This window comes from Theobroma cacao, chromosome 9 (assembly GCF_053813885.1).
Source record: "Theobroma cacao isolate CCN51 chromosome 9, ASM5381388v1, whole genome shotgun sequence".
NCBI classification, from domain to species: domain Eukaryota; kingdom Viridiplantae; phylum Streptophyta; class Magnoliopsida; order Malvales; family Malvaceae; genus Theobroma; species Theobroma cacao.
The window spans coordinates 1,367,556-1,381,403 of record NC_142647.1 but is presented as its reverse complement, the minus strand read 5'-3'; the positions used below and the strand labels follow the sequence as shown (position 1 = coordinate 1,381,403).

Sequence of the window (13,848 nt, the reverse complement as noted above, 5' to 3'; positions counted from 1 at the left end):
TGCAACCAAACATGTTTCACACTAAAATATGATCACTATACATGAAAGATCAAAACCAGATGTTCACCGTCTTTAAAATTATCTACAGAAAAAAGTCAAACAAGTTCCAATGAGAATTGGATATAGGATACAAAAGCGTGGTCAGTTTCTAGCAGAAGTATACGTGTAAAACACAAGAATGAAAACAAAGGAAAATGAAAATGATGAGGGAAAGCGAAAGAGGGAGAAGTTGTTCCAAGTCGGACCCCCCTCATAGCAACAAGGTGAGAAACCTATTTGGCTGCCTGTTCTAACACAGGAATTTTCTTCCATTCCTCTAATGCATGATTTTGCAAAGGTGGCAATGAGAACATGCTCACAGTTGAGCTTCCACTCCGGATCTCTTTCAAAACATGTAGTGCTGACAAAGTAAGCTTCATATACATGCTCTTCATATTCTTAATTTCCGCAAGTTCTTTTGGAACTTTGAGCAGCCTTTCAGTACTTCTGGTAGAAGTTTTGGATTCACATTCTTTCTCACTGGTTACTTTCTCGTCAGTTGCTTCCGGCGAGGCTGATGGTTCATTCATGGAGAAAAGATGATCAAGCACCATCTCACACTCCTTCACAAGCTGGTTAAGAACATCAGTCCTGTAGAATGGTTGTTGCAAGACCTTTCGAATGAAGGGCAAGCGAACAAGAGCACCACTTCGCTTGTCATATTTCTTTATTATCTTCACTAGTCCTGTGCACAACATATAGGTTAAAAACTTTCTAGTTTTCAAATCTGTAAACATGATGTAAGGACTCAGTTAAAACTTCAAATCATCCACTTGGCGCCAAGAATTTACATTCACACAACCCAGAAGAACACAGTCTACTAACAACTTTGCTGTATCAACCTCTCTCCTCCTGTTTGTTAAATATGTATTGTTAAGGAACTAGAAAAGATGAGTAGTATGATTATTAATATATTCCAAATCTTTTTGAAAAGGTCAAGATAAGACATAAGCATTCAAGTTTTATTGAATGAACTTCGTGCAAAGTTCTTTTAAACAAAATTTTCCACTTTCCAATTCGAGTACTCTGTTCATATGAACACTTAAGAGATCAAGTCACCCAATAGAGAAATGAACTGAACACAAGAGACAGCAACTAAATCGACCTAGCTACAAGGACATCATATCTTTCTATTAGACCATATAAGCCATCAAGTCTGTCTATTTTTACATCTGCATAGCTAATATTAGCATCGCACAAAAACTGCTAATTGCTGACAAAACTTTAACAATGCCACAAATAACATTCTCAAAATTTGTGAAAAACATAAAAGTATCACTGAGATCAGAACATGAATTAGTTTTGGGCTTTTGGCCGTGCTTATTTCAGTCAGTCACTAATAAAATGGGCATACATAAAACCGTGAAAAGTAGATTAGTACCTGTATAGTTAAGTGCACTGTAATTCTCCAACAAAACCATCTCTCCATGAAAATCTACTATCTCCCTCCCCACTTTCATTAACTCCCCCTTTGATACTTTGGCCTTCGCTGCTCTATCTTGCAGTTCCTGCATACAAGTCACAAGGAAAATACATACAATTCAGAGCAATAAACACGTTGCACAAAAAGCAATGCAAAAAAACATGGAGAAAAAACACAAAGAAGATAGTTCAAAACTTTCAACAGAAGGGGATGGATACCTTTACCATCAATCATGTGAGAAGAAGAACAAAAATTATAGAAAAAACAAAAACATCCACATTTCCCAAAAGGCAAAAGGCAGAAATGATGTGGACCTCAGAGACTCAAACATCAATGAACTCCAGAGTGTGAGGGAATCTTAATCGGTTAAAGACTCAAAAGCAACATTCCAAAGGAACCAAAAACATATTTGTCTTACACCCCCATTTTCTTCTGGCATTAAGAAAACTGCCAACTTTTTTGAAGGGCATATTGGCATCACCATGAAGGAGGCAGTTCAGCAGAGAATTCCATAAATAAAGCTTTCTGAATTTTCGCAATAAAGAAAACACTAGCACAAAAAAGGGGGAAAAGATTCATTTTTTACTTCATTAACTACAAAACTTCAACAAACCCATCAATAAATTCACCACAAAGTTTCAATATGATCCTCTTTAAACAACATAAGAATCAAACAAGGCAAACCCTTTTCTTTACCAACAATCTAATCCCATAATAACTCACGAAAATTTCCAAAACACCAAATTCAATCCAAAAAAACAAACACTTTTGCATATAAATAAAAAAAATAAGGAAAGAAAAGAAATTACCCTCCACTTGATAACATAATCCTCTTCTTTTTCAATGAAAAAAGCATTAAACTTCTCAATCTCATCTTCCAACAACAAAACGAAATCCATCACCTCCTTAGGGACCTCGCTCTCCTCCTTAGACCCACCATCCCCACCGTCCGCCGAATCCAACCTGGGCCGTTTACTAACCTGCTTCTCGCTCCCATCTTTCGGGTATATCAACTTCAACTGCTTCTTCAAATCCTTGTAGGACAAAAACTTATCCCTCCAATCAGGCAACGCTTCTTCGATCAATATGCTTAAACTCTTCCAAAACTTCATGCTCCCCGCGCTCACCCTGATCAAGATCACGATTACCCTTTTCTTCTTTCTCTGTAATCTGACCAAACTGATATTATTATAGAGATAATAAAGAAGAAAGAAGACGGAGAATTGTCTCTTTTTTGTTGTTTAGAGAATATTCGTTGTAGAAGAAAATGGGAATATACTTTCTGTTTCTTGGAGGATATCTTTCGGCTCTTGTTCCTTTTTGGCTCTCTTTTTTCCCTTTCTTTTTTTCCTTCCCTCGGTGTGACCGTTGCGCTTTTGGCTCCTTTTACAGTTACGGTTAAAGGTAGATAATTGTCGTTCACTAACATTTTTAATTATTTAAAACAATTTAAATAAATTTTTATTTTTTATATAATAAATATAGAAAGAACAATTAGACAAGAGAACATACTTTTGTCTGTTCTAAAGATCATTAAATTAGACAAATCATTATGAAATTTTTCTAACAGATTGGAACAAGATGAGGTGTCTAGATAAAACTTAAACATCAACTCTAAACATGCATCGGAGCACACCCGACGTTGACCTAGCTGTCATAACACAAAGCAGCATGATCATTTTACCATGTGACAAAGCTTGCAGGTGGGAGGGGAGAACCATATGAGGCGCATCAAAGCTCAAACTGCATCGATTATCTCAAAATCCTCATCATTCAGAATATCTTTGTCAGTCGGTGTATGATGATCTACTGGTGGTTGCTGACCTCCAGATGACCCGAGCTTCTGAATCCTCAATACGGTGCACAATGTCCCCAGTGTTGATACCATGATAACTGTCCCTATACCAGTAACAACATTAGCTAACCACCTCTCATCTTCTCCAACTACAATATACGAAAGGCCAAGAAATGCAACTGAAACCAGCACGCATGCCAAGCACAGGAGCTTATTAATAACTGCCATCAACTGCTTCTTTGCCTGTCTCCCTGTAACTGCAACTGAGGTTTGCACTAACACAACACCCAACGATATGAAGAGGGCAACGGAGTCGGAGACAAGAAAAATCATAAACGGTGTAATATCTTCAGGACTGTCAGCATATTGGCCTGCGATATTGAAAATGGCAGCGAATGCAATTGTGGCAATGAGAACCGCCACCACTGTAGTGGAGTTGATTGCATTATTGAGACCATGAACTTCCATTCTGTTAAGCTTCTTAGCAATATCTCGCACTCGTTTTCTTGTTTGGCGTGTACGCAGAAGCTGTTGATGAACCTCATTCCTTATATCACTTGGAGTTTTATTTAGTTCTCGAGCCGAATTTGTAGGTTGTGGCTCGATGAATTTGGCACACTGAACTCCATGGTTTCTTAAGATGCCTGCAATATCAGATAGCTTATATATCTCTGCAGTGTCAAGAGCCGTTTCCCCAAACTTGTTGATGACTAGTTTGTGATCTCCACTGTGGTTTAGCAGCTTTTGAACAATCTGAAAGAATGCATTGGTGATTAGACAGGGTCACAGACTTAATTTGCCAACTTTATATGAGAAAATTAGTATTCTACCAGCAACTTTTGGTTAGTTATTTGTTGCAAAGGAATACTTAGAACCCATCATATCAGGAACTAAAGTTTTAGGGCTTATTCTAAAGCATATCCAGAACGAAAACCATTTCAGTACTTGCAATAAGACACTATGAGTTAACTACCTGAATCCGACACTTTCGAGTTCCTATATGCAAAGCAGTGTTGCCCTTAGCATCAACCATGTTTATTAAAGAAGGATCCGACTTTATCAGCTCATCTACCACCTCAACGTTCTGCCCTTTAACCGCCATATGTAAAGCTGTCTGGCCCTTCTTGTCAATTCTCGTTGCGATTCCAGGTTCTTTAGATAAAAGGGCCTTTACTATCTCTAGATGCCCATTCTTTGCTGCCGAATGCAAGGCGGTTTTCCCATTTCGGCTTGCTATTGCGGCCACGCTGCTGTCCTTTTCCAAGAGGAAATTCACCACTTCAGTGTGCCCTTGTGACGCAGCAGTATGCAATACAGTGGTGTTTGAAGAATCATAAGTCATTGAAAGATCAAGATTGGCCTCCATGAGAGTAACTTCAATACCTCTAATGGGTTGTTTAGAACAATGAAGAACAAATGAGGAAGAATTAGAGGCGAAAAAGGACAATGGGATGATGGCAACCGGCCATGGCAAAAAGCTCAAAAGGGTGGATTCTTTAAGCAAGCCTAAGATGGCCCTTATAATGGAGCAATTATATATAAAAAAAAATTGGTACAAACATAGGAAATTTCGATTAAATTTCTTTGCAATTGTTTCCTAATTAAATTGATTTGAATTTTTCTTTGGTATCTTTGGTTTCATTTTGCCTTTCACTTGTAAAATTTCCAAGATGTTGAAGCAGGTTTATTGTTATCTGTCCTTGTCTACCTTAGCTTTTTGACTATAAATGCCGTGAAAGAAGCAATGGCGAAAAAAAAAAAAAAATCAACAACTTCAACACTAAAATTTTTTTTAATGAATAATAGAAATTTATTTGACTTAAAATATTAATATAAAATTTTAATTAAACATAATAAAAAATAAATTTTTTTTTAATTTTTTTAAATAATTCAGAGATTTTTTAAAATATTATATAAAATATTAACATAATATTTAAAAAAATCAAGCTAGATAAATTGTTAAATTTTGGTGACAATTTTTTCTTTTTTAATGTTTATAAAGTCGAAGAAGTAAGTAAGGGAACAAGGGTAATCCACCATGGCTTCCTTGTTTAATTAACAATGTCAGACTTTTGGGAGCAATCGCTATTAGAATATTATCCATATAATAATTGGTGACATTTTGCTGTCGTCACTAATGGTTTCATGGAAATTTTGTGCCATTGAATTGTGCAAAGTGCAAAAATCGCATGTCTCTTTTCATCTTTTTGGACGTGCCAACTAAGTTATGTATTAAAATATTATAACACTATTTTCTTTTAAGTATTATTTAAAAAAATATTGATTTATTTTAATTTTTTTAATAAATTTTTATTTTTATTACGTTAATTAAAATGTTAACGTGACATGATGTTAATATATTATAATAAAAAGTTAAATATTTTTACTCTAAAATTTTGATTTAAATTATATAAAAATTTATTAATTTTTAAAATCAACACATTATTTTAAAAAATATTTTTTTAGACACGTAAATCTAACCGTTAGTGTTTTTATCAATTTGATAATGTGGTAAGTGTAAAAAAAATAATTTTACTTTTAATTAATTTTTAAAATTATAATTATATAGTTTTATTAATTTTTTATTAATTAAAAAAAAAACCTCTCCAAATGAGGAGTTTGATTGGGCTCCTTAAGGGAGCACCCCTGATCGATGAGCATCAAGCTAGGGATTTCTTTTTCATTTTTTAAAAATACAATAATATTTTTTTAAATAAACAAAGAAAGAAAATATATTTTAATCTTTTTATAGTCTTTGTTAATTATATTTATATTTTTGAGATGAAATGTTTATTTTAAAAATTAAAAAATTCGTTTAAAATTTTGATTAAAACTTAAAAGTAAGATATTTTACTTTATAATAAACAATGATATGATAAAATGATATAAACACATAATATTTTCACTCTTCATATTATCTTCATGTGATATAAAAATGATAAGTGAAATTTTAATAAATAATAAATAATAAAAAATTTTATTTAATTTAAAATAAAAATATAAAATCTTGATTGAATGTATTAAAAGAATAAAATTTTATTGAAAATTTTTAAATAATTTAATAATTCTTTTAAATATTATATAAAAATAACTTTATAATCTTTTAATAAATAAAATTATAATTTTTAATAAATACAAAAATAGATCAACTTAGCACCCAAGTTTTTGTGCTTAATCATTCATTGCTTATTGTCAAATCAAGTACAAGAAGATCTGCCCATCAACAAAAGTTGGTAATTTTTTAAACTCCTTCCATTATAATAATTAATTTATATAAAGATAGCATCATACATTGCATTTATAATTTTTTTAAATTATATTGTTTGTACTTTCAAATACTATTAATTAAAAATTTTAAATTATAGTATTTGTACTTTCATATTCTATTAATTGAAATTAAAAAAATATTCCTTTAGAATAGTATTTTAAAAAATTTCAAAATTATTAAATAAAATTTAAATAATTTTTTATTTAAATTTTTATATTTTTATTTTGTATCAAATTAACTTCAGCTTTTAATTAAAATGTTATTTATTAAAATATATACATGATATTTTTAATTTACGTGTCATGATCATAATATGAATATAAAAAGAGGCTGGGTTAATTAGTTATAAATATTTATTTGATTTAAAATGAAAAAATTAATTAAATATAATAAAAAATTAAAAAATGCTTTTTTAAGCTAATTAATGGTGGAAATGGGAGGTTTCACTCTCTACAAGGCATCTTCAAGGAGAAGGACTGCTGAAAGTGGGAAATTTTTCAAACCTCCATTGATCAGAACCTGGAATCACAGGTGGAAAAGAATAAGGAAAGAAATAAAAAAGCATAGGCAGAAAAAGCAATAGCGGGAAAAAAAAGTAACTTACACAGCAAGAAGTTCTCTCTCTCTCCCAAACCACTTCTTCGAGAAGTACTAGAAAAGATCACGATAAAAGCACACTTATTTTAGTTTGGGTCTTTCACTCTTACTCTCAGTTCTCTTCTTAAACTCACACACAAAGTTTGTTTTCTCTTTCTCTTGCTCTACAAACTTGTTCAAGGTTGCTTCTTTTGTTGCCTCAACGCAAAACTCTCAAGGTTAGTAGCTTTTTCTTACGACCCATTTTGTTTTTTCTTTGTTTTTTTCAAGTTTAACTTCGTTGGTTTCTTATCTTCAATGATCATTTCGTTTGGTTGCTGAGAAAGTGGAGGGTTCATAAGAAAAAAGAAAAAATGGGAAATGGGAAATGGGATTTGGGTATTGCAAAATTTTATTGTTATAAATGATGTTAATTTTGAATATTTTTCTTTTGTGATTTGTATTCTTTGGTCAATGATTGATTGGCTGTCATTACTTGATCCTTTCTTTGGCTATTTTGATGTAATGTGATTAGTAGAAGATAATCATATTGAATTTTAATTTTCTGATATATAGAAATAGAATTGACAATGAAGCTGAGATTTTGTGTTGTTTGTTTGAGTCATGGTTTCTTTAAAGATTCAAGCTTTCTGTAATGAAAACAATGAAAAAAGATTCAAGCTTTCTATTTGTATTACTGTGCTGAATATCATACTACAAGTGACAATTGAAATGAATTCTGTTTTGCATCAATTGTTATATTTTGTAAATTTAAGTGTGTATCCTTGAAGAATAAATGCAATTCAAGGGTAAAAGCAGAAGATGAGGTCTATAAAGTTATAAGATGAAGTTTTTCAATTTCATTTTTAATTTTTAACAGTAGCTTAAGAATAAAGGTAAATCGTTGTTCTTTGTTATGAACAGTCCTCCAAAGTGTTCTGAAAACTTGAAGAATATGCTTTTCAAAGTTCAATTGTCATGTTATATTCTGTTTCTTCTGTTCTGGAAGTGCAAAGCTCTAACCTGTGAAACCCAAATGGCTGTGCTTACTTTGTTTCTCAGGTCAACTTGATAGTGATACATTTAAGAGATTTTCTGGTCTGAACTCTGAAGCCCACTTACCCTCTTTTTTGGTTCTTTTATTACTTCTAGGCACATTGATGTTTTTAATTCCATGGGTTGTTAATAGCAAATTGATATGTCTGTAATTTTTCCTCCTAGAGAAAATGCTTTTGAGAAGAGAATGCAGGGTAGTATTTGTACTAATTATTAATTTTTTTTCATTATTATCTTTTCAACAGGCATGTAGTCAGAATGTGTTTCTTCAAAAGGCATGTAGTCATAAAGTAAACCATAACATAAAAGAAATTTACCCTGTATTTTTGCTTAGTATGTTAATGTTATTCTGACTAGTTGTTGAAGGTGAAAAAGAAAATTAAAATGTGAATTTTTAATTAATAAATATGGATGTATTCCTACAAATGTGTGTTCTTATCTAATCATCATGTTTTTCATGAATATGTTGTGTTGGGTTTTGTTTCAGGAATTTGCTGCGTATTAATCTGAAGTGGTTGATTTTCTGAAGAATATGGAATCACAAGGAAGTGAAAAGGACACTGTGGTGACTCAAGTTAGTGTTGGTGGATTTGGCAGACATGTTGCAGCCAAAGATCTCATGGAGTACTTTGACAATGAAGTTGGAGTTGTTTGGAGGTGTAGATTGAAGACTTCATGGACGCCACCGGAGTCCTATCCCAACTTTGAGATTCTTGACAGTACAGTTATCCAAAGAACAGATGACTATAAGAAGGTGGAGCCCCATGCATTTGTTCATTTTGCCTCCCCTCTAACAGCAACTTGGGCTGTAGATGCTGCAGGTCGTACTGAGCTTGTTTTCAACAATCAGCTTTTGAAGGTTAGTTTGGGGCCTGAAAATCCATATTACTTGAATCGTAGGAGGAGGAATACAACGCCCTTTAAGTTATCTGATGTCTGCCTGGATATTGGAGGCATGGTTAGCCGAGATGAGTTCTTTGTTGGCTGGAGAGGACCTCCTTTTGGGGTTGATTTTCTTGTGGATCCTTTTGATGGCACCTGCAAATTTTGTTTCTCTAGAGATACAGCCTTCTCTTTCAAAGGCACAACTGAGTATGCGGTGATAAAATGTGACTTTAAGGTTGAGTTCTTGGTGAGAGACATTAATGAGATTAAGCAATACACAGAGCCATCAGGTTTAGTAGTGTTCTTGCAGCTGGCTTCTTCACCTCGGGTCTGGTATAGAACTGCTGATGATGAGATTGAAGAATCAGTTCCATTTGATCTGTTGGATGATGATGATCAGTGGATCAGGACCACAGATTTTACCCCTAGTGGGGCCATTGGTCGGTGTAATACATACAGAGTTGTAATCCGCCCTCGTCATGGTGCAAAGTTGAAGAAGGCCTTGGATTATCTCAGAGAACAAAGGGTACCCATGGACTACGTCAGATGGCCACTTAGGATCAGTGATGAACCTGATTTTGGGAGGTCCATGTCAGATCCCTTTTATTGTATCGATTACAAGGAGGGGATTCCCTTTGAAATAATGTTTTTGGTGAATGCTGTAATGCACAAAGGCATATTCAATCAACATCAGCTATCAGAGGACTTCTTTAACCTACTGAGAGACCAACCAAGGGAGGTCAATGTGGCTGCGCTAAAGCACATCTATTCCTATAGGCGTCCAGTTTTTGATGCTTATAAGAGGCTGAAAACTGTCCATGATTGGCTGCTGAGGAATCCTATACTTTTTAAGAGCCCTAAGCAGTTGGATGATATTGTTGAAATCAGAAGATTGGTTATTACTCCAACCAAAGCTCATTGTCTTCTTCCAGAAGTTGAGCTTTCTAATAGGGTTCTCAGGAAATATAAAGAAGTCGCTGATCGGTTTTTAAGGGTTACATTTATGGATGAAGGCATGCAGACAATCAATGCAAATGTGCTCACTTACTATGCTGCTTCAATTGTGAGGGATGTGACATCGACCTTCTTTTCTCAGAAAACGGGAGTGTTCAAAAGGGTAAGGTCTATTCTAACAGATGGGTTTTACTTGTGTGGTCGCAAATACTCTTTCCTTGCTTTCTCAGCCAATCAATTGAGAGACAGTTCCGCATGGTTTTTTGCTGAAGATGGAAAGACAAGTGTGCTTCAAATTCTAAGGTGGATGGGGAAGTTTACAAACCGAAATATTGCTAAATGTGCTGCCAGGATGGGTCAGTGCTTCTCATCAACATATGCGACAGTGGAAGTTCCTTCAACAGAGGTCAACCCTTTCCTTCCTGATATAGAGAGGAATGGATATGTGTTCTCAGATGGGATTGGCAAGATCACACCTGATCTTGCAAAGGAAGTTGCTCAGAAATTGAAGCTGGACCTGAATCCTCCTTGTGCTTATCAAATTAGATATGCTGGTTGTAAAGGGGTCGTGGCTTGTTGGCCAGAAGAAGGTGATGGGGTCCGTCTTTCTTTACGGTGCAGTATGAATAAGTTCTTCTCTGACCATACAACATTGGAAATCTGTTCTTGGACAAGATTTCAGCCTGGCTTCCTGAATAGACAAATTATTACATTGCTTTCAACACAGTATGTGCCAGATGAAGTATTTTGGGAAATGCAAAATACGATGGTTTCTAAGTTAAACAAAATCCTTGTGGACACTGATGTAGCATTTGAAGTTCTCACTTCTTCATGTTCTGAGCAAGGGAATGCTGCAGCAATAATGCTGAGTGCAGGTTTCAAGCCTCAAACAGAGCCTCATTTACGAGGAATCTTGACTTGTGTAAGAGCATCTCAGCTTTGCGGTCTGAGGGAAAAAGCTAGGATTTTTGTTCCCTCAGGAAGGTGGTTGATGGGTGTCTTGGATGAACTAGGAGTACTTGAACAAGGTCAGTGCTTTATCCAAGTATCCAATCCTTCTGTAGAAAACTGCTTCCTGAAACATGGCTCTAGGTTTGCTGAAACAAAGAAAAATTTTGAAGTAATTCAAGGGTTGGTGGTTATAGCTAAGAATCCTTGTCTTCACCCTGGAGATATACGGATTCTAGAAGCAGTGGATGCCCCTGGTTTGCACCATTTGTATGACTGTCTGGTCTTCCCTCAAAAGGGTGAGAGACCCCATACAAATGAAGCTTCTGGAAGTGATCTTGATGGGGACCTTTATTTTGTCACATGGGAAGATCTTCTTATCCCCCCTGGGAAGAAGAGCTGGCCACCCATGCAGTATGACCCTGGTGAGACTAAAGAGATCCAACGCGAAGTCAATCATAAGGTAATCGTTTGTTGTGTTTGGTTATTATCACTGAACTTTTATGAACCTCTGGGTTTCCACAATTGTTTTTCGTTTATTTCCTTTCTTTACAGTATACAAAGTACTAGTATTCCTGACTAAAATCCTCCATTTGTTACTACAAACAATATTGGTTTCTAGTATGCTGCTTGAAAGCTAGTATCAAAAGGCACGTTGCAATTGAAGACATACATGGTTGAGCACATAACTATATGTTGCTATGTTATTGTTCTTTTGTGGTTGAATAACCAGCTCAGTCTTTATTACTTAAATGGCACTATGTTGTTAGGTATTGATGTATTAGGAAGGCACTGACTGTTTATGAAATAGTTTATTTTGTTGTAAATCTTTGTGTTACTATAATTTCCGTTGGGAGAAATGAGCAAAAATGTGGCAATAACACAAATAAATTCTACAGTATAATATATCACAAAAACAGGACAAGTGAGTTTTGGATTTGCGTCATGATGAATACTGTAATTTGAATTCCAAGTGTGCAAAAGACAAAATCTTGAAATGGGAGAAAGTGGAGTTAAATTTTTGGAATAAAGTAGATATATTTCTGAGTAAAATATATCAGTTTATGATTTGTATTCTGATGACTGAACTATTTTAAATTCCAAGTAGATGAAAGACAAAATCTCTTGACTGTTTTATTTTACATATACTCTACAGGACATAATAGATTTTTTTGCAAAAAACATGGTGAATGAGCACCTGGGGACTATTTGCAATGCGCATGTGGTTCATGCTGACCTTAGTGAATATGGTGCTCTAGATGAGAAATGTATACATCTCGCAGAGTTAGCAGCTACAGCTGTTGATTTTCCTAAAACTGGGAAGATTGTGTCAATGCCTGCTAATTTAAAACCAAAACTTTACCCGGATTTTATGGGTAAAGAGGAGTACCAGTCATACAAATCAAGAAAAATTTTGGGAAGACTATATCGTCATATCAAAGATGTATATGATGAAGATCTCTCTGAATCTTCCGAGATCAATCTTGACTCTCCTGACATCAATTATGATACAGATCTTGAGGTTACAGGATCTGCTGACTACATTGATGATGCATGGGTTAAAAAGTGCTCCTACGACAGGCAGTTGATTGGACTTCTTGGACAATACAAAGTTAAGAGGGAAGAAGAGGTTGTAACTGGGCACATCTGGTCCATGCCCAAATACACCAGTCGGAAGTTAGGGGATTTGAAGGAGAAGCTCGGTCATTCTTATGGTGCCCTGAGGAAAGAATTCAGGCAAATTTTTGAGAGTATGGACTCGGAAATTGAGCAGCTTAATGAGGATGAGAGGAATGAATTGTATGAAAGAAAGGCATCAGCATGGTACCAGGTCACTTACCATCCTAAATGGGTAGAGAAGAAGTTAGAGTTGCAGAAGTCTGATGGTGCTGACCCTGTCGTGATGTTGAGTTTTGCTTGGATTGCAGCTGATTACCTTGCTCGAATTAAAATTAGGAGCCAGGGAACGGGAAATGTTGACTTTTCTAAGCCTGTCAACTCTCTCGTAAAGTACCTAGCTGATAAAATATGACCCAGCATTTGACTATTTTGGCAGTAAATTCTTTTGCTGGATCAGACTTCTAGGTGGCAAGGCCACTCTGCCATTGTTGAAAGATAAGTTGCAATATCAATTTCTTATGTACATTTTTTGCTGTCTGGACTGTTACTGTCATTGCTATGACCTATTTTGATATTTTAAAGAAGATTTCCATGCTTTGTTTGGAAGTTTGATTATGTAATAATGTTGTTGAATTTTCTTGCTTTGCTTGAATATTAGATTATGAAATTGATTCATGAAGGGGAATAGCATGTTATTTTGGATGGTCTGAATTTTGTTAAGGCCAGTAGAGCACTACTAACATGCTGGAGCTTGGATTATCTCATGGTCCAAATTTTTTCCCTTTATTTCTGTATTATGCATGGTAGAGATGTTTAGCCTTTGAACTCATTTTAATTTATTTTTCTTGTGAGTGCATTTATTTTATATATCATTGGTCCTCCAGATGCTTTATAAACAAGGAATTTTATTGTATTCGTCCTTTTAAATGAGTTCTTCAATCTAGGCATAGATGGTCCAATGCAAGATTGGTTGGTTTGTCTTGTATGAGATGAATAACCGGAAATTGGTTGAGCAGTCCAGAATCTTTTGTTAAATGGTCCTTGCAGGCTATTGACTATTTTCTTGGCCACGCTAACGACATGGACATTTTGATTTGGTGGTGACCTAGATTTGAACTTACAATGTAGCTCACAGGTTCATAAGAAGGGTAGTCATTTAATTTAAGGTCTTTCAAGGGCTATGAATGAAGAAGTTGCCTAGCTGAACCATTGGCCTTTTTGTTGGCTTCAGTTGCACTTGCACCAAGCCTATTAACTTGGAGAGTTTAGAAGAAGTTTGTCCCC

At 34.8% G+C, this 13,848-nt stretch overlaps 3 protein-coding genes across 3 annotated transcripts; 1 reads left to right on the top strand and 2 right to left on the bottom strand.

Annotated features, from left to right (window-relative positions):
- Window positions 1-42: 42 nt before the first annotated feature.
- Window positions 43-2,713, bottom strand: LOC18587802 (SPX domain-containing protein 1-like). The gene is made up of 3 exons (XM_007011811.3): window positions 2,272-2,713; window positions 1,421-1,547; window positions 43-724 (listed from the first exon to the last, which is right to left on the bottom strand). Exons 1-3 carry the CDS (start codon window positions 2,572-2,574, stop codon window positions 273-275), a joined length of 882 nt encoding a protein of 293 aa, XP_007011873.3. The 5' UTR covers window positions 2,575-2,713; the 3' UTR covers window positions 43-272.
- A 271-nt stretch (window positions 2,714-2,984) lies between these two features.
- LOC18587801 (ankyrin repeat-containing protein ITN1-like) lies at window positions 2,985-4,743 on the bottom strand. The gene is made up of 2 exons (XM_018127048.2): window positions 4,231-4,743; window positions 2,985-4,010 (listed from the first exon to the last, which is right to left on the bottom strand). Exons 1-2 carry the CDS (start codon window positions 4,621-4,623, stop codon window positions 3,201-3,203), a joined length of 1,203 nt encoding a protein of 400 aa, XP_017982537.2. The 5' UTR covers window positions 4,624-4,743; the 3' UTR covers window positions 2,985-3,200.
- A 2,211-nt stretch (window positions 4,744-6,954) lies between these two features.
- RDR6 (RNA-dependent RNA polymerase 6) lies at window positions 6,955-13,243 on the top strand. The gene is made up of 3 exons (XM_018128216.2): window positions 6,955-7,340; window positions 8,645-11,407; window positions 12,101-13,243. The coding sequence occupies exons 2-3, from the start codon at window positions 8,690-8,692 to the stop codon at window positions 12,974-12,976; spliced, it is 3,594 nt and encodes a 1,197-aa protein (XP_017983705.2). The 5' UTR covers window positions 6,955-7,340; window positions 8,645-8,689; the 3' UTR covers window positions 12,977-13,243.
- The last annotated feature ends 605 nt before the right edge of the window (window positions 13,244-13,848 follow it).

What these genes read in the sequence shown, in the direction of transcription:
- LOC18587802 (XM_007011811.3), bottom strand. Translation starts at nt 2,574, where the DNA reads ATGAAGTTTTGGAAGAGTTTAAGCATATTGATCGAAGAAGCGTTGCCT. An exon ending in ATTATGTTATCAAGTGGAGG is followed by an intron (nt 1,548 to 2,271) that starts GTAATTTCTTTT and finishes ACTTGTATGCAG; the next exon opens with GAACTGCAAGATAGAGCAGC. An exon ending in CAGTGCACTTAACTATACAG is followed by an intron (nt 725 to 1,420) that starts GTACTAATCTAC and finishes TGTTGTGCACAG; the next exon opens with GACTAGTGAAGATAATAAAG.
- LOC18587801 (XM_018127048.2), bottom strand. Translation starts at nt 4,623, where the DNA reads ATGGAGGCCAATCTTGATCTTTCAATGACTTATGATTCTTCAAACACC. An exon ending in CTCGAAAGTGTCGGATTCAG is followed by an intron (nt 4,011 to 4,230) that starts GTAGTTAACTCA and finishes GCATTCTTTCAG; the next exon opens with ATTGTTCAAAAGCTGCTAAA.
- RDR6 (XM_018128216.2), top strand. Translation starts at nt 8,690, where the DNA reads ATGGAATCACAAGGAAGTGAAAAGGACACTGTGGTGACTCAAGTTAGT. An exon ending in AACGCGAAGTCAATCATAAG is followed by an intron (nt 11,408 to 12,100) that starts GTAATCGTTTGT and finishes TATACTCTACAG; the next exon opens with GACATAATAGATTTTTTTGC.